The sequence below is a fragment of the Ischnura elegans genome, chromosome 10 (genome assembly GCF_921293095.1).
Source record: "Ischnura elegans chromosome 10, ioIscEleg1.1, whole genome shotgun sequence".
NCBI classification, from domain to species: domain Eukaryota; kingdom Metazoa; phylum Arthropoda; class Insecta; order Odonata; family Coenagrionidae; genus Ischnura; species Ischnura elegans.
In genome coordinates, this window is record NC_060255.1 from 34,131,571 (window position 1) to 34,150,656 (window position 19,086).

The 19,086-nt window shown below is 38.6% G+C and overlaps 1 protein-coding gene across 1 annotated transcript in view; it reads left to right on the forward strand.

The window, feature by feature from the left end:
* LOC124167156 (apolipophorins-like) overlaps positions 1-19,086 on the forward strand; it is a 205,293-nt gene that overhangs the window by 83,223 nt on the left and 102,984 nt on the right. Inside the window, exons 22-25 of the mRNA XM_046544962.1 lie at positions 509-720; positions 1,034-1,159; positions 6,356-6,485; positions 16,280-16,443. Coding sequence (XP_046400918.1) covers positions 509-720; positions 1,034-1,159; positions 6,356-6,485; positions 16,280-16,443 — 632 coding nt within the window. The remainder of the gene's footprint in view (positions 1-508; positions 721-1,033; positions 1,160-6,355; positions 6,486-16,279; positions 16,444-19,086) is intronic.

Genomic DNA, 19,086 nt, shown 5'->3' on the forward strand with positions numbered 1-19,086 from the left:
GATGTCATTTCAAGGGACCATTTTGAGGTCACCGTGACTACCAAGCCATGACTTGAAAATGACATCAAGATGATGTCATTTTGACTTTTCATTCCTCCTTGGGAAACAACTGACACACAATATTAGCAGACAGCAGAACATACATAACAGGAACTATAGTGGCAAAAATTTTATCCTTACACTTGAACATGATTCACTTCACTGGCTTATTTTTGTGCTCAATAAAGCTATTTATATGTATTTCAAAGTCTTGTATAACTACTATCTCACATGTGGGAAGTGTCCAAAGTGGCAAGGAGGAGTTTGACTCAATGGTATTAGAATAGTGGGGAAGAAAATAAAGTGATACAATATGTATATGATGCAAAATGTTGCATCGTCTCAACTTTCAGTGTTCATAAATTTCAATGCATAAATCATGCATGAAAAAGTTACAGATCAAATGGATGTTTTTATCACCAAACCTAATTATTGAATGGGCCTTTCATTTCACCAATATCTCTTACAGGAACAATTACAATTGAGGATTATAATGCCCGCAATCCCCGCAATCCCCACAAGCGTGTCTTCACATTCAATCGAGTTAAATTGGTGACGAATAAAGCAAAATATGGCCTTGAGGGAATTGTTGAACGTGGTAGAGGTTATCATGGACATTCCTTCTCCTATGATCTAAAACTGAAATATGATACTGACCTTCGTCACTATTTTGCTCTCAAGGTAAGATAACTTAAAATTTAATTTTTAAATTCTAGGTTAAGGATTAGATAAGTGGATAAATTAAGTTCCTATAATTTAAAAAGGGGCTTTTGTTGAAAAAAATGCATTGCCAAAAGAGGCATGTTTATTACTTTCATTTTTCAATGTATGCACTTCAACTATCACTTTAGTGCTTGTTCAGCATTGCCGAGGAAGCCTGTTTGCAATTATCATTACCTATGAATGTAATGAAGTGCCTAGTGTAATAATTTTTAAAAGTAAAATAATGCTGATTTTCTTAAATTGACTTAAATATGTTGACTTTTTGTTTCAGGGCAATTTGTATGAATCAATAAAATTTCTGGAACATGGTTTGAAAGTCGATGCTGAATTCACGGCCTCTCAGTTCCCTGAGGTTGGATTCCATGTTAAATTGGATTCTCAGATCAAACCAGTTCATGTAAGTTGAAGTGTAAAATGGATATGTTTCCAATAAGTATGTAGATCTTTTGTTGATATAGTAGAATAAATCCAAGTTACTTTGTCACCATTAATTTTTTTAGTTAAGATATATGTTGCATTCTCTAATAGGAAAGATTTATTGGAGTTAAAAAAGTATCACATAAATTAAACTCCTTTTTTATCATAATCAAAAGTATTTAAATTTTTGATAGCATTATACTAGAGATGGGTCGAATAGCAGATTTCTCAAACTCGAATATCGAATTCGAATATTAAATCAAGACCTCGAATTTCGAATACCTCGAATACTAGAATTGCACAAAGCATATTATTTCTTTAAGCTTCTTATTTCTTACTAAGTTTCTGTTTCCCTTGATGAATGTATAAATAAAAAGTAGTGATGGGTCGGTTCGATTCCTCGATTCTCGGCCAAGAACCGGAATCGAAAACGAGTACTTGCCAAGGCGAAAAATCGATTCCGATTCCAGCAGTACTTCAAACAACAAAATATACGACCGCATTTCCAATAGTCATTTGAATTTTCGCGCCACGGAATCGTAATAAAAAAACACATATCTTCTTGGGATGTGCGAGTACTCGAAAATTCAAGTCGATCGAGTAGTTGGTACTCAACTCGAGCGTTTCGAGTAGCATTACGGATGTCGAGTCGAGTAGTTAAGGTAACAGAGCTTTCGAGGCTAGTAGGTCCAGCAATCTGCCGACAGGAAGCGCTATCATGAAACTCATGTAATAATGCAGTTTTTAAAGCCGATAAGTCATTCTAATGCCTTGGCCTGGTAGTTTCAGCTTGCCGAATACACTATTGTTGTTGTCGACGTGGGCGCCGAATACCTTTACGCCAGCCGTGGCGGCCGATCATCTTCCTACCCCGCGCACACTGGTCCGAAATCGGAAAAAGCTGGAATAAAGTCCAAAATGACCTTTTTGGGGATAGAGACTTGAAACTCAGCGTAAATACTCATAAATCATTACCAAATATTGATTTACATGCCATTTTACATAAATGCGAACCTTTAGTGAGATACAGAGGCCCAAACATGACCAATTTTTCAATGCCACACGAGATATCGTTTTTCCTCAAAAAATCTTTGAATTTATCCAAGTGGTTTTGCGTTGGTATGAGTTTTGTGGAATAAAAAACGCAATATTCCTTTGATCTGGTGCTTTGCCTATACTTTCAATGACTTTTGAAGATTTTGGCTCTCATCTGTCTGGTTTTAAAACACAAAATGGCCGACCCGTTTTTCTCGTGAAATTTGACATTAAGTAGACATTATCTTTCGTTTACGAAAAATATAACTCGGAAAATTTGAACCACAATATAAAGTAGAGATTTCTAAAGAGTACTAATTAGAAATCTTGAAAAAAAAGTTTGCGACGAAGGAAATAAGAGCGATTTTTCAATCGCGCGTCAAGGCTGACCTACACGCCGCGGACCTCTGAGGCTCGGTAACTGAGGCCGATTTTTCAAGTTTTTATAAAAACATTAGTCCTGAAAATCGTCATTTAAAGCATGGATAATCGTCTTCATTGACTTAAAACACTAAACTGAGGATGTTAAAAAGGATTATGTATAGATCGACTAGACCATTTAGCGCATTACTCGAGTGAAAATACTAAGGATTGGATATTTTTCGGAACCATCCCGCGCGTAAGAAATATGCCTCGGGTATTGAAGTAAAGTGAAGCGATTAAGTCAGCATGCTTTAGAGAGAGAAAAATGAACTGTTTCCGTGAAAGGCAACAAGCGATACCCTTTTTCCCTTTCCACCCTCGCCGAGGTGAGTCGCGCGGTAGGGGGAGTTTTCACACCATAAGGCTCTTTTAGCCTTTTCTATTACTGCGTCCGTCCGACGTAATATTCATTTGTAGCATTTAGTTTCTTTCTTGAACTTAAAAAAGCAAGAGATTTAAAGGTTGATTGAATGACGTGAGAAGTATAGCATTTTTTTTAGCAAGTTTAGTTCTATAGTTGTTCGCTTCGTCCACTTGAATTCCATTAAGATTCAAGATCCAACAAATCGTTGGTATAATTTTTAATAAAAATTCCAAAGTCTCCGAAATCTTGCAATTTTGGTGGGAAAGTACTTGCCCAATAACACACATGTGTAGCAAAAGGCAATTTTCTGCAGGCAGTAATACTGTAACATGGAGACGTCAAAACCTGCTGGCTGAGCATGTAGAATAATTGGATTTTCTGCTTGAGAATTTGAAAGGGCCAAATATTACATGATTCATATACGTAGTATGTAATCTTTATTACAGCTATGAAAATTCCTGTACTCAGGGCTCTCCCTTGTAGTTTGGATATATATATATATATATTATATATATATATATATATATTGTCGACATATTATGAGTGCCAATATTCTAAAGTAATACCTATCATGTAACACCACTTTTCAGGTATGTTCTGTTTTGAAATTTAGCTATTATATTTTAATTACATAGTATAATGATATGAAAGATTCTTTTGTCAACTGACTCTTTCACAGAGTAATATTTTTAAAAGTAGTTTTCTTGTTGCCTGGATTAAGTGATATTTTTCTTGGAGCCTATGGCATCAGAATCGATGGAATCGGTATCGGTAGAATCGGAATCGAAATGTCAGAATCGGAATCGGGATCGGAATCGATAAAATTTTGGAATCGACCCATCACTAATAAAAAGTTATACAGTGGAACATTGACCTCGAGAAAAACGATAAATGCGGTAATGCTTGACTAGGTTGCCTATGTAGCAGGAAACCCAGGATTTTGGCGAGTAATTAAGATTTCCTTTAAAGGATTCAAACCGGAATTTAGCTGATTATTGGAATATTTTAATATTATGGAAACAATTTGGGCTTATAGTTGATTCAACTAACATCTCTTTCAAATATCCTAAGGGGGCACACCACCTCCCGAAAAAATGATTGCATGCCATCTCGGCTTTTACACTGATACGATGGATTTCTGTCTGATGTGTATACATGGTATATATTCTTATCTACCAAACTCCATTTCTGTGGCATGCCAATCTGATACTCGGCTTCATCCAACTTCTTATTTTCAACAGGTAGCTCGACGCTTTACCCTCACTCCTACTGTCAAGTGCTAGCGTACAATCCGAGGCGTTTTGAAAAATACACTCGCTTCTCCACCGGATTTCTTCAATTATTTTCAGTCCATCTTTGGAAATTCTCACGAGATAAGCAGATGAATTCGAATTGCTAGCGGGGTGAAACCAAATATCCTGAGAAAATATCCCTTCGACTGTGACAATAGAGATTTATAGCATAACTCATAATTGTAACTTGATGTATGTTTTCGAAAAAAATTACAGCATCAACTTCCGAGGAGATCAGTTGCGAGTATATCAAGTTTCTCCAGAATGCAAAGTCTCCGTCGTAGCCACAGCCACAAGCAGAAACGTTCATACGTGTGCATGCGCGACCGTGGCGTGGGCCGCAATGTGTGATGGGGTGCAGTCGTAGCCACAGCCGAAATCGCGGTCGCAGTGGCGGTCTCAGTCGCTAGTGTGATACGGCCTTAACATCTCTTTCAAATATTCTAAGGGGACACACCACCTCGCAAAAAATGATTGCATGCCGTCTCAACATTTACACTGCTACGTTGGATTTCTGTCTCATATACATTCTTATCTACCAAACGCCATTTCAGCGGCACGCCCATCTGATACTCGGCCTCATCCAACTTCTTATTTTCAACAGGTAGCTCGCTTTGCCCCCACTCCTGCTGTCACGTGCTAGCGGACAATCTGAGGCGTTTTGCAAAATACACTCGCTTCTCCGCCGGATTTTCTTCTTCAATTATTTTCAGTCCATATTTGGAAGTTCTAATGAGATACGAAGATGAATTCGAATTGCTAGCAGGGAGAAACCAAATATCCCTTCGTCTGTGACTGTAACAATAGAGAATTATAGCACAACTCATAAATTATAACTTGATATATGTTTTCGGAAAAAAATACCGCATCAACTTCCGAGAAGCTCTGCTGCTCATATGGAGTCTCGACAGAATGCTAAGTCTCCGTCGTATTTTGACATTTATTTCCTTGCGTAAAATGCTTAAATAAAGTCAGAAATGCGTCAGGTTTGGTCTTATTCTTCTTTAAATTATGCGCACATCACAATAGTAATATTTCAATCCAATAAAGGTGTAATATCAATTGCCGAAAGGCATTGTTAGACACCTTTTGGTCTAATAGGTGATTCATGCAGCAGTTGACCTCCAGAAACTGGGAACTTAGAGGCAGGTAGGCTGAAAAAGGTCAGTGGGTGAGAAAAGGGGGGTGCAAAACACATTTCTATTGTTCTCGTGTAACTAGATATTTTTTTCGAAGCTGAGGTCTTCGTAATATGATCCCTGCGCGAGCTGTGACCTTTTTTTATTTCGAAGAAGAGGAAATCCTCAGAGGGGGGGCTAGTGCTGAATCGAGGGGGATACCGGATCTTGGGAAATGCGCTATTGTAAGTATCCCACGGTACTCACGCAGCAGTTGACCTCCGGCAATGGAGAACTTCGATGCATGTAGCCAGAAAAAGGTCAGTGGGTGAGAAAAGGGGGGAGGGCGTGAAACACGTTTTTATTGTTCTCGTAACACGATATTTTTTTCGAAGCTAAGGTCTTCGTAATGCGATCCCTGCGCGAGTTGGGACCTTTTGTTTGATTTAGGAGAAGAGGAAAGCGTCAGAGTGGGTGAGGCGAGTGCTTAATGGAGGGGGATAGCGGATCGTGGGAAATGCCCTAAGGTTGCTATCCCACGTCACTGAGGTTCTCCTGGTGGGGGGAATCAGGGATTTTCGAATTTTTTCACCCAACCATTATCGGTTCCCCTTGTCGAACTCTTTTCTCCGCTCAAATCCACGAATTTGATGTAATTCGTCAACTTGTGTAAAACGGCGCTGCGAGTACTAAATGACTACAGTTCTCTACATTTTTCAGAGTCAAATACCAACGATGTGCGTGCGACAGTGTATGACGCGAAATTCAAAGTATTCGAGGTATTCGAGGCGGTACTTTTCGCATAACTATTCGAGACATCGAATATCAAATACTTTCTAGTAATCGAGGTATTCGAGTATTCGTGGATACTATTCGCACAACATCATACGTAATACTGATTTTGGAAAAGTGAAACTTTAATCGCTGATTTAAAATATTTTCAGGTTGAAAACATATTTGACTTGATTCATGGACCTGATCTCAAATCAGAAATGGCACACCTTCATATATCCAATATATATGTCTTCAAGCATGAGTCGGACAGTAATTACCATGTTTCAGTCAACAACAGAGGTAAGTTTAATAGGTGTTTAACTTAAGAAACTGAAAAGTACTTAATACATTGTAAAGATATCTGTTTCTAAAATCTTTACTATAAAATTATCTATTTTGTATGTTATTTTACTCTTCCTAACTGAAAAAGCCTTTCTTATGCATTCTCACCCATCCTCAGGTATAACTATGAACTTATCACACTACACACAGGAATTAATGACTGACCTGACCTCTATCTTATTTTTTAAACATCATGTTTACTGAAACCTGAGTCAGTGCCCATAAGGAGGAATGAAAAGTCATTATGACATCATCTTGATGTCATTTTTCAAGTCATGGCTTGGTAGTCACGGTGACCTCAAAATGGTCCCTTGAAATGACATCCTTCGTGACTCATGATTATGTCAATATGACCTTAAATGATTTTAAATTTTAAATAATTTTTTTTAAACATCATGATTACTGAAACCTGAGTCAGTGATGTATTTTAGGATGCTTAATAAATCAAGTTTTCATTTCTTTTGTTATACTGTAATCTTTAGTTGAGTATCTTAAAGTCATACTTATTTTGTAGTGCCCAGCATACTTTTTGGTCATATACTTCCAAATTTTTCAGCAAGACTAGGGATCTCCAAAATTATTCGCTTTAGGGCCTCACAGCCAATCAAACAATGGTTTGGGGACCAGCTATATGGCACATATGCATACTCAAATAGGTTTAATTCCATTATGATGATCAGTTGGGAAACATCACTCACTACTGTATGCTTCCATTTCAATTTTGTATAAACATAATGTCTATTATAACATTGGCTAATCTAGGCAAGGTACACATAAGTTTTGATCATTTGTTTATTTCGAGTGTTTGCAGGCACAAGCTGGTCTCATGAGGAATGTATGAGAGGGCCTCATTGGTCACCCGTGACCTGTAGGCTGTAGTTGGAGGTCACTGATTTAGAGAGATAATGATCAATCACATGTTTATGACCACTATTTTCTATTAACATAAAAATTAACTATTGCGCATTTAGAACCATTGAAAGCATACCTATATGCAAGAGAATGTTGCATATCACTTTCACTGCCACTTGGTTTACTGCTTCATTAGCTCTTCATATTTTATGGATTGTAACCCAGACGGCACAGAACCCTCCGTATCTAATTTGTAAGTACATAGTACCCATTGACTACGGGGATACTATGCCGCTTCGTCACTTTTCGGTAATGGATAGTATTCATTCCCGGCCTGTCGACGAAGCGCGTACGTAGCATGTGAATGTCCGCTATGAAGCACGTACGATAGGATACGAAGCGCGCAGGAACACAGCACTCAGGCTAATCTCAATCGATTAGGTCGAAAATTAGATACCGTATAAGCGCGTGTGAGAGGCGCACCTTTTTCCCAGATATTGCAGCCGAAAATGGGGGTGCGCCTCTTACACAAACTTCTTATCTTCCCCCCCTCCCCTTCACTGGTTGCAAGTTCAAGGGGAACTGAGTGGCCTTGGTTTTCAGCGTGAGTCAGTCATCTGAAACCCTGGGTCAAAATCAAGCGGCAGGCAGGGGAGTTTCTCCCTTAATGACGTGTTTTTAAAATGCTCCTGTTTGAATTTCTTGCAAGCATCGCGCCATCACGTCGGTACCTCAGAGGTGAACATTGAAAAGATCGCGCGGGGTGATTCGCTCCGGAGCGCTCGCTAAATTTATTGCCACGAGTGGGCATCCCACGGCATTTATACTGCATATAGTAATATTGGTGTCACAACCTGCGAAAAAATGTTGAAAAAATTCGAACGAGTGTGCTCATTGTTGGACTTAATGGTGGATAGAAGAAATCGGAAATGCTTATAAGTGAAGAGCGCTGAAGGAGAGGTCGAGGGGAAGAGGGCTCCCTCCCCTCCGTATTTAAAGCTACGAGCGAAGGAGCAAGGGAAGAACGCGTCCGATCTTGCATTGTCGTTGCCTTTAAAGCGAAAGGGCGAAGGCGCAGCAATGTGATATACGCAGTTTGCGTTGCCTGAGTTTCCAGTCCGTCTCATCTTGTTTGAATGCGCTTATGCTACGCTTGTTTCTTCCGAAATTGTGCTGTTTGGACTATGTTGAATATTAGTAGCCTTATTTTAGCTATAAATCTTTGTGTCAATCAATTAGAGCTCAAAAAACTTAAATGCTGTAACCCAGACGGCACAGAAACCTCCGTATCTAATTCGTATGTACATAGTACCCATTGACTAAGGGGATACTATGCCGCTCCGTCGCTTTTCGTCACTGGATACATTCCATTCGCGGCCTGTCGACGAAGCGCGTACGCAGCATGTGAATGTCCGCTACTAAGCACGTACGATTGGATACAAAGCGCGCAGGAACACGGCACTCAGGCTAATCTCAATCGATTAGGTCGAAATTAGTTATATCGTAACTCGCACGATCGAAAAATGTATCGAACGCAACACAATCGATAACTACCGACCGTAGCGAGAACCTTGATACGAATCATTATGAATTGTAAGTTCTCAATAGGTAAATAACACCATATCATGAATTCTAATTACCATGAAAGACTCACGACCGACAAAGTTTTTGTCGGTTGTGAGTTTTTCATGGTAATTAGAATTCATGATATAGTATTATTTACCCATTGAGAACTTACAAAACTTACTCGGCCACTTAAATAACTCTGCGAAAAATGAGATTCTCACGGCTAATTCACGCATCCCCAGCATCCAGAATTCTTAAGTGGCTCGTACTTACATGGAAACCTTGAGATGTTAATGAGAGTAAATTCTTATTAATTTTGACACTAAATAAGACATCACATAGCCCACGAGCATTAAAAAGCTTACCCTAAAGCCTGACGAAATAAAAGTTTAAAATAAAAATTGCCGATGAAACAGGATTGCTGACACATCTGCTATTAGTATGATCGAATTCATCAAAATGCAAGCAAAAATTAACGTATAGTTCAGTCTCAGCTACTAAAACTTACCCATATCAGGCGCTAAAGTATTTGAAAAATTATTTGGGATGAGTAAAAGTCTCTAGGTCACTGCAGTAAATGTATTAACCTATTAAAAATATGAAAGTCCTGCCAAATCACCAGCATAAACACTTGTAAAATAAAACATGTTATCTCTTAGATCACACCTCCGATTTTATACTTACTTTGCATGAAGTCACCACCGCAAGAAATTTTAAAGAGGCAGGAAAGAAAAAACCCACAGAAATACAATACATATATTATGTATTTTCTATTGTCAACCACAATAATATTTCCAATTTTCTCTTCTATCCCACATCTAATTTAGCGAAACAATTACTCTTATTCTCTTTCGAATAGAAAATTATTTAAAAGAGGACTGGTCGATACATACAAACTATCGTCAATACTTTCTCCGATAAACGTCCACTATCACTGCACCAACTTGCACAAATCAAATCCACATCCACAAATATGTCACTTCTGCCACAATGTCTGTCTTCTTGGCGACAGGTAACAGTGAAGCAATGGTACCTTCCTCCAATCTGGGTAACTTCAATTCAGCAAGAATTTTCTCCTCGTCTTCTCGTCCAAGGCCACAGATTATTTTCTGATATCACAAGGTGCGATGTGAATCTCACACACCTAAAATTAATAAATAATAAAATACCATGTAACTTATTAGGTCAAATCATTTCCAATTTTTGGTATTTCTGCATGAGAAATCAAATTACTATAGGCTCGTAAATATAGTAAATATTTGTATGCCTGATATTTTTATTGTTTTAAACTATAGCATAAGATAATTTGAAATGATGAAAGCCGACGTGTAATACACCATAGGGCAAGCTAAGAAGCAATATTCGATCCTATAAACTTGGCAGCTTATTCCTAGTTTCTCCTTTAACCACACGTTCACCGAATGAATTAATACAAAAAAGACAACTAAAATGCAAGAATTTTCAAAAGAATTGCTGCTACAATATTTTGAATCACCATTTTTAGTACTGAATAGTACTATAGTACTTCAGTACTGAATAGTTCGGGATGTTGATGCATCAACATCCCGAAGCCACTTCTAACTTAAAATTACATCCAAATAATTACAGCGAGAAAGAGTACATACCTCACAGTTTTTCGTGGGGGTGAAATGTTTTCTTCTTATCGCCCAAATGCACTTCTTCTTCAACTCAGGATCTTTTGGAAAGCTAAAATCTTGAACCATGTCCCGGAGTTTCCATTACATCCCGACATTACACACACGGAAGGCATTTTTAACAAAAATATCTCACAAACACGTTTCTGAAGACCAGTGAATGAAATTAAAGAATAAGGGAAACTTCACCATTACCAGACACTCTATTTTTCACAAACTTAACCACAAAAATCCCTGAAATGTGGTGAGACGTGACGTAAACCATGCCATCTCCAACGGCTTGTGAAGGCATGTGATCTTTCTAGGAGGATATGGCACGATGGCACCAGATGGCACCACCCGCGAAAGAAAATAGTCCCAGACCGAATACAGTTTTATCGATGAGATACAATTTTATCGATGCATATGAATTTGCCAGTCCTCTTGCATCTTTTTTCGTCATTAAAGGAAATAAAGAAACAAAACCTTCTAAGTAACTTCCTAAGCGCGATTTTTGTATCTTGATTGTCCACCCTCGTATTTAGGTACGAAAACTTCCTGTGCCGTCTGGGAAGATATACGTCGCGTTAGGTCTAATTCTTTTTAGAACCTCGTGCGTGTCATACAATTGCTGAAAGATATCGAGGTATCTTCGAGCTCAGAAGGTGACTCACGTAGCATTTGACCTCCAGAAACTCGGGGAATTGAACCTGGTAGACCGAAAAAGGTCAGTTGGTGGAATGGGGTAGGGATGAAACACGTTTCCATTGTTCCCCTGTAACTTGATATTTTCCTGTGGAGTCTCGGAAAGGAAAAAAACGGCAGAGGCATTACCTGTTGGAGAGCCGAGTGTAGTTCCGTTAGGCCCCCTGCACACTCACCGATTTTGGACGGCTGGTAAAATATTGGCCGATATTTTACCGGCGAAGCGATGCTCGCACACACGCCGGATATTTACCGGTCAAACGATACGTTGCTAAGTTTTTGAGCCGGCGTCGGCGATCCACAGTGACAATAGCCGGCAGCTAACCGGCATTTTGCTGGTGCCGGCGTGTGGTCGGTACGTGTGCAAGCTCCAATGCTCTCCCATTGTTCACTATTGGAATGTGGACGGCCGATATTTTACCGGCCGTCCAAAATCGATGCGTGTGCAAGGGGCCTTAAATCTACGATGTGGTTATTATCCTACGGCGCTGAGGTTGCCCCGACTGTTGTTCAATCTCTTGGGAAAGCTCATGCCATTTGCCTGTCGTGTTTTGCCTTAAAATTTTCCACGGCTGCAATTCTATTGCAATACTCCTGCGAGAGCTTTTAAACAAAATTGTTCGTGAGTAGGACAAGCAACGTAGAGCGATGGCGTATGCAAAGAGAGGATCGGAACTCTTTCTACTCCCTCTTATGCCGCCGCAGTTATCAAAATTTCTTCTTTCAAATAGTACTGAAAGAGGACCTTTCGATAACTGTCGAAATTCCAGGCATACGTCTTCAACACCACACGATAGGATAAAAAAATGTCGCACAATTTTTTTTCTTTATAGCTTCGATCCTCAAAATAGGGGTGCGCCTCTTACACAAGCTTTTACGGTATATCGTAACTCGCACGATCGAAAAATGTATCGAACGCAACACAATCGATAGCTACCGACCGTAGCGAGAACCTTAACCCCTCAACGCCGTCATGCGTACCCAGTACGCGCCCTTTAAATTTCGTATGCCGCCGTCATGCGTACCCAGTACGCTTCCTGACCTACTGTTTATAATATTCTTTCTCCGCCAGATATTGTATGTTAAATTAAAACTAATTACTCTATCTTTTGATGAAATGTTTTTCCTTTCCCATAAAATATTCATTGCGGTTTTATGCCTTCAAGATTTTTAAAAATCTTCGATAAAATTCCGTTTTAAACCAGCGCCTTGACGACTTCGGTCCAAAAACTCATCGCCTTCTTTCAGCTGTTCTATCATGAAAACTTCCGCCTATTCTGCTTGAGAGACGTCTAGAAGGGTCAGCTACTTTAGCTTGAGATACGGTATCTTCTAAGCTCAATGCCATGTCTCCGTCTTCTCCTTGTTTGTCGTCACCTCGAGCCTCAAGTGTGTTTGGTCCGCCTCGTTAGTCCTAAGCGTCCTAAGCGAAGGGGCCATGTGCTTCGCTCTGCATTTATTTTTTATTTTTTTTTTCTGGACAGTAATCAACGAAGATAAGATTCCATCTAAACAGACAGCGTATACCAGGAACCATTCGAGATATTTTCTCGTCTCTTGAGGGAGCTTCTAAACCACGAGCTTCAGTCCACCCAGTCCACCAGAGTCATTCATGCCGTGTGGTGTTCGTTCAGGCAGTATGCTGAAATTCTCATCCGGTGTACTTCCTGTGTGTGGTATTTTTTTATACTCGGGGATCCTACGAAATGGGAATAGTATTGAAAGGCAAAAAAGAGACTCGGAAGTCTGTTTGTGTGTTAGGCTATAGTAAAATCATTGGTGGGGCGAATTTCAAGGACCTGTTATTGCATTCGTACGTAATGGAAAGAAAACGCCATTACAAGTGATGCATGAAGTTATTTAGGAGACTATTGAATGAGGCAGTCCTAAATTCATATGCTGTTCACAGGAAAATCACGTATAAAAATTTGACTTATCATTTCGCGTGCCATTGGGCGAGATAATTTTTTTGAAATATCCAACGTCATACGAACTGTTTGGACTTGGCCGTCACTCATTACAAAATTTAGTCCCAAGTATCACAAAAATTGATTTCCTAAAGACAATTCCTGCAGCTGGGAAGAAATCAAAGTCTCAAAGGAGGTGAGCAGTTCGTGCGTAACATGGGAAATGAAGAGTTTGCGTGTACTGTTGTGAAAAATGTGTAGTGGGATTATGTTTGGATTGCTTCAAATCATGTCAGAGCAGATTTTCTAAGGTAAATCATTTGAATATTTGGATATTGACGTTCAAAACATTAGCATGTGATTACATATATGAAATGATACGGTAATAATGGAACAAAGTCAGAGAAGTGGGCGGAGTGGTAAATTTTCAAGTAGGCGAAACGGGTAATCCTATCGAAAGTATCCAATCTGTTATCAAATTTTCAACCCCAAATAACTAAATTACATCACGTCATTGTATTTTTTAAATGCATGGAATGTTAGAGACCTCGTAGCTTATTCGAAACCAAATAAAAATCTTTCAAAATTGAAAATTTATTCAGTTCATAAAAAGAGATACATAAAACAATAAATATTTTTTTTCCAATTGCTCGAAAAATTATTATATAGTAGCGCATTATAATACGCAAGTTTACAAAAAATTTCAACGATACTGATCGTATATTATCAAAGATATAAATTATTGAATGATTGTATACCAAAAAGGCGAAGATTTTTAAATCTCATCCGGCCGCTGAGATGGGATTTAATTAAATGCCTGCCGCACTTGAGGGGTTAATACGAATCATTATGAATTGCAAGTTCTCAACAGGTAAATAATACTATATCATGGTATTTAGAATTCATGATACAGTATTATTTACCTATTGAGAACCTACAAAACTTATTCGGCCACTTAAATAACTGCGAAAAATGAGATTCTCAAGGCTGATTCACGCATCCCCAGCATCCAGCATTCTTAAGTGGCTCGTACTTACTTGGAAACCTTGAGAAGTTAATAAGAGTAAATTCTTATTAATTTTGACACTAAATAAGACATCACATAGCCCACGAGCATTAAAAATCTTACCCTAAAGCCTGACGAAATAAAATTTTTAAATAAAAATTGCCGATGAAACAGGATTGCTGACACATCTGCTATTAGTATGATCGAATTCATCAAAATGCAAACAAAAATTAACGTATAGTTCAGTCTCAGCTACTAAAACTTACCCATATCAGGCGCTGAAGTATTTGAAAAATTATTTGGGATGAGTAAAAGTCTCTAGGTCACTGCAGTAAATGTATCAACCTATTAAAAATATGAAAGTCCTGCCAAATCACCAGCATAAACACTTGTAAAATAAAACATGGTATCTCTTAGATCACACCTCCGATTTTATACTTACTTTGCATGAAGTCACCACCACAAGAAATTTTAAAGAGGCAGGAAAGAAAAAACCCACAGAAATACAATACATATATTATGTATTTTCTATTGTCAACCACAATAATATTTCCAATTTTCTCTTCTATCCCACATCTAATTTAGCGAAACAATTACTCTTATTCTCTTTCGAATAGAAAATTATTTAAAAGAGGACTGGTCGATACATAAAAACTATCTTCAATACTTTCTCCGATGAACGTCCACTATCACAGCATCAACTTGCACAAATCAAATCCACATCCACAAATATGTCACTTCTGCCACAATGTCTGTCTTCTTGGCGACAGGTAACAGTGAAGCAACGGTACCTTCCTCCAATCTGGGCACCTTCAATTCAGCAAGAATTTTCTCCTCGTTTTCTCGTCCAAGACCACAGATTATTTTCTGATATCACAAGGTGCGATGTGAAGCTCACACACCTAAAATTAATAAATAATAAAATACCATGTAACTTATTAGGTCAAATCATTTCCAATTTTTGGTATTTCTGCATGAGAAATCAAATTACTAGGCTCGTAAATTTAGTAAATATTTGTATGCCTGATATTTTTATTGTTTTAAACTATAGCATAAGATAATTTGAAATGATGAAAGCTGACGTGTAATACACCATAGGGCTAGCTAAGAAGCAATATTCGATCCTATAAACTTGGCAGCTTATTCCTAGTTTCTCCTTTAACCACACGTTCACCGAATGAATTAATACAAAAAAGACAACTAAAATGCAAGAATTTTCAAAAGAATTGCTGCTACAATATTTTGAATCACCATTTTTAGTACTGAATAGTACTATAGTACTTCAGTACTGAATAGTTCGGGATGTTGATGCATCAACATCCCGAAGCCACTTCTAACTTAAAATTACATCCAAATAATTACAGCGAGAAAGAGTACATACCTCACAGTTTTTCGTAGGGGTGAAATGTTTTCTTCTTATCGCCCAAATGCACTTCTTCTTCAACTCAGGATCTTTTGGAAAGCTAAAAACTTGAACCATGTCCCTGAGTTTCCATTACATCCCGACAATACACACACGAAAGGCATTTTTAACAAAAATATCTCACAAACACGTTTCTGAAGCCCAGTGAATGAAATTAAAGAATAAGGGAAACTTCACCATTACCAGACACTATTTTTCACAAACTTAACCACAAAAATCCCTGAAATGTGGTGAGACGTGACGTAAACGATGCGATCTCCAATGGCTTGTGAAGGCATGTGATCTTTCTAGGAGGATATGGCACAATGGCACCACCCGCGAAAGAAAATAGTCCCAGACCGAATACAGTTTTATCGATGAGACACAATTTTATCGATGCATATGAATTTGCCAGTCCTCTTGCATCTTTTTTCGTCAATAAAGGAAATAAAGAAACAAAACCTTTTTAGTAACTTCCTAAGCGCGATTTTTGTATCTTGATGGTCCACCCTCGTATTCAGGTACGAAAACTTCCTGTGCCGTCTGGGAAAGGTATGAAGGCTATTTGATGAGGTTTTACTTGCGAAGCTTTACATAAAGTTGGTTCATCAAATTTAATTAAATTTAAATAATTTTTGAAATCTTCACAAAGGATCATATGTTTTATTTTCCTTTTTCAGTGACATATCCACTTGCTGGCTTGGAAGGAAAATTAATGGGAGAAGTCAAGCCAGGTCATGTACAATATGAAATTGATGCGAAATACGACAAGCACCAAGTGGACTCAGCCTTGGATTTCAAATATGGGGAGACTCCGGAAGAAGGATACGATTTCAAGTGGGGGGTAAGGAGAAGTAATTTAAAAGATATATTTTTAATGTTTAATTTTTTATTTATTTCTTCCACCAATTATATGACATCCAGTGACAAATACATGTAACCCTTTAGTTCCAGCGCCCACTATAGGAAAAAGCTTTCAATGCTATGAGTAGCATAAGAATATTTTAACCTTTCTGTGCAGAGCTCTTTTTTGGGGTGGAGTTATGCTGATATTTTTGTCCCTCCAATTTGGGACCCCACTCAAAGGGCACCCTGCCCTTACCCCGGTCACTGGACTATACCCTCTAATCCTGTCTTAGCATGAATGCACAGCCAACTTATTGTGTTACTGATGGCTATTTCAACCAAATATTGCATTTGATTTTCAATTATTTACTCTTCTAAAAGAAGTGCAAATTTTTTAAAGCATTGTGAAATTATAAGCAGATTTCTAGCGTCGATAATAGCAAAGTAAGTTAACATGAGGGACTAAGACTGTAAGTCCAGAAGTCCGTTATTTAATACTAAAATTTGGTTTCAAAATTACTTACCCACAGAGCGAAACGAAGAATCCATTTGAAAGTATTAAAAATTGTAGTATGCAACACAATAAGTACAGTGGAACCTCGATTTATCGTTTTTCAGGGGTTTGATGAAAAAAACGATGAATGCGGGAATGTTTGTCCTGGTTGCCTATGTCCCAGGAAATGCTGGATTTTTCGAATTATGACATTCATTAATGGATTTAAAAAAGATTTTAGCTGATTACAGGAATATTATTCCTTTATCGAAACACTTAGGTCATATTGTTGATTCGGATTATATCTCTTTCAAATATCCTGAAGGAACACGCCGCCTTGCTAAAAAATGTTTCACTCCACTCGGAATTTTCGCTGCTATTATGCATTTCTGACCGATGTAAAAATTCTTATCCATCAAATGCCATTTCAAGTACATGTATTTACGAGAGAAATGTGCGTGTTATGCCTCAAACAACCGATTTCGCTGTCGCAGTGATTGGTTATGAGATGGATCAAGAAGGCCAAAAATAGTTAATTAATTGAAATGTTCCTTTCTGGCAATTAAATTTTTAATATGATTGAGGCAATGTGGTGTTAATCGTCAGCGGCACGCCCAACTGATCCTCCGCTTCATCCCACTTCTTGTTTTCACCGGGGATCTAGCTCTACCCCTACCCCTGCCGTCATGTACTAGCGGACATACCGAGGCGTGCTGTAAGATTCGCGCATTTCTAGCCCGGATTCTTTTCTTCGTCTTCAATTGTTTTCAGTTTATCTTTTAAAGTTCTCACTCGTGTCTTCGAAAGGGCCATGGTCCGAAGACGAATAAGAATAAAACTAATAAAAATAAAACCGGACTCTACTGAACCCACATGGAAAACACTCGCCGGTTTTAAGTCAACCCACCCTGGAAAGTACGGAACCACTCATGCGAGGTGAAGTTCGGCACTAATGCTATCGCGTACGGCATAGGCAGAGCTTACTGCAGAGGGTGAAGCATGACCATATGACTTCACAATGAAATTTTTTATCCCATAAAGAAGGCAACTTACCCTCTCATTTCTAACAATAAGTAGCGTAGCTCAAGGTGAGCAGATGAATTCAGATTGCTAGTAGGGAGAAACAAAATATCCTAAGAAGACATCGCTTCGTTAGCAACTCAGACAAGGGAGACTTGCAGCATAACTCGTAACCAGACGCACTGTTTTCGAAAAAAAAATCGCATCAACTGCCGTGAAGCTCAATATCAATTGCGAAGATATCGATATTCGCCAGAAATCACCATCGTATTATTCCAACTATTTCCTTGCTTAATATGGTTAAATAACGTTGGAAATACGTCGTGTTTGGTAAAATTATTCTTGAATTACGTGCACATCACTAATATCTCAATCTAATAAAAATATAATACCAATTGCCGACATTCATTTTTACACGCCTTTCGGGCTAATCGGTGATTCATGCAGCAGTTGACCACCAGAGGTGGGGATCTTTGAAGCGAGTCAGCTAAAAAAAAGTCAGCGGTCGAGAAAGGGGGAGGCGTGAAAAAGGTTTCTTTTGTTCTCGAATAACTTGATATTTTCTTTCAAAGCTAAGGTCTTCGTAATACGATCCCTGCTCGAGCTGGGACCTTTTTTTTTTATTTCGGAGAAGAGGAAAGCTTCAGACGGGGAGAGGCGAGTGCTGAATGGAGGGGGATACCGGATCTTGGGAAATGCGATAATGTAACTATCCCACGGCACTCAGCTTCTCCCTATTATATTTCAATCTCTTGGGGAAGATTTAAACTTTGTGTCTGTCATTATTAGCCATAAACAACACGTTGTAAATACTTCGTCTTATTTTTGTCAAACGATGGATGCGGGAAAATTATACGACGGGACCGCGATCTTCGAACGATCAATGCGGGAAAACGATACTTTGGGGAACGATAGATGCGGGAATAAATTACATTGTCTTTATGGAACTTAATTTGGGACCAGGAGCGGCAAACGATGAATGCGGGAAAACGATGAATGCGGGAACGATAAATCGGGGTTCCACTGTATATCAATGCAAAAACCATAGACAGTATAACCACTTTGCAATGGATTCCTGCGGTGAGGATGATCATAAATCAGTGTGAGAGTTGGGTTTAACTGCGGAGG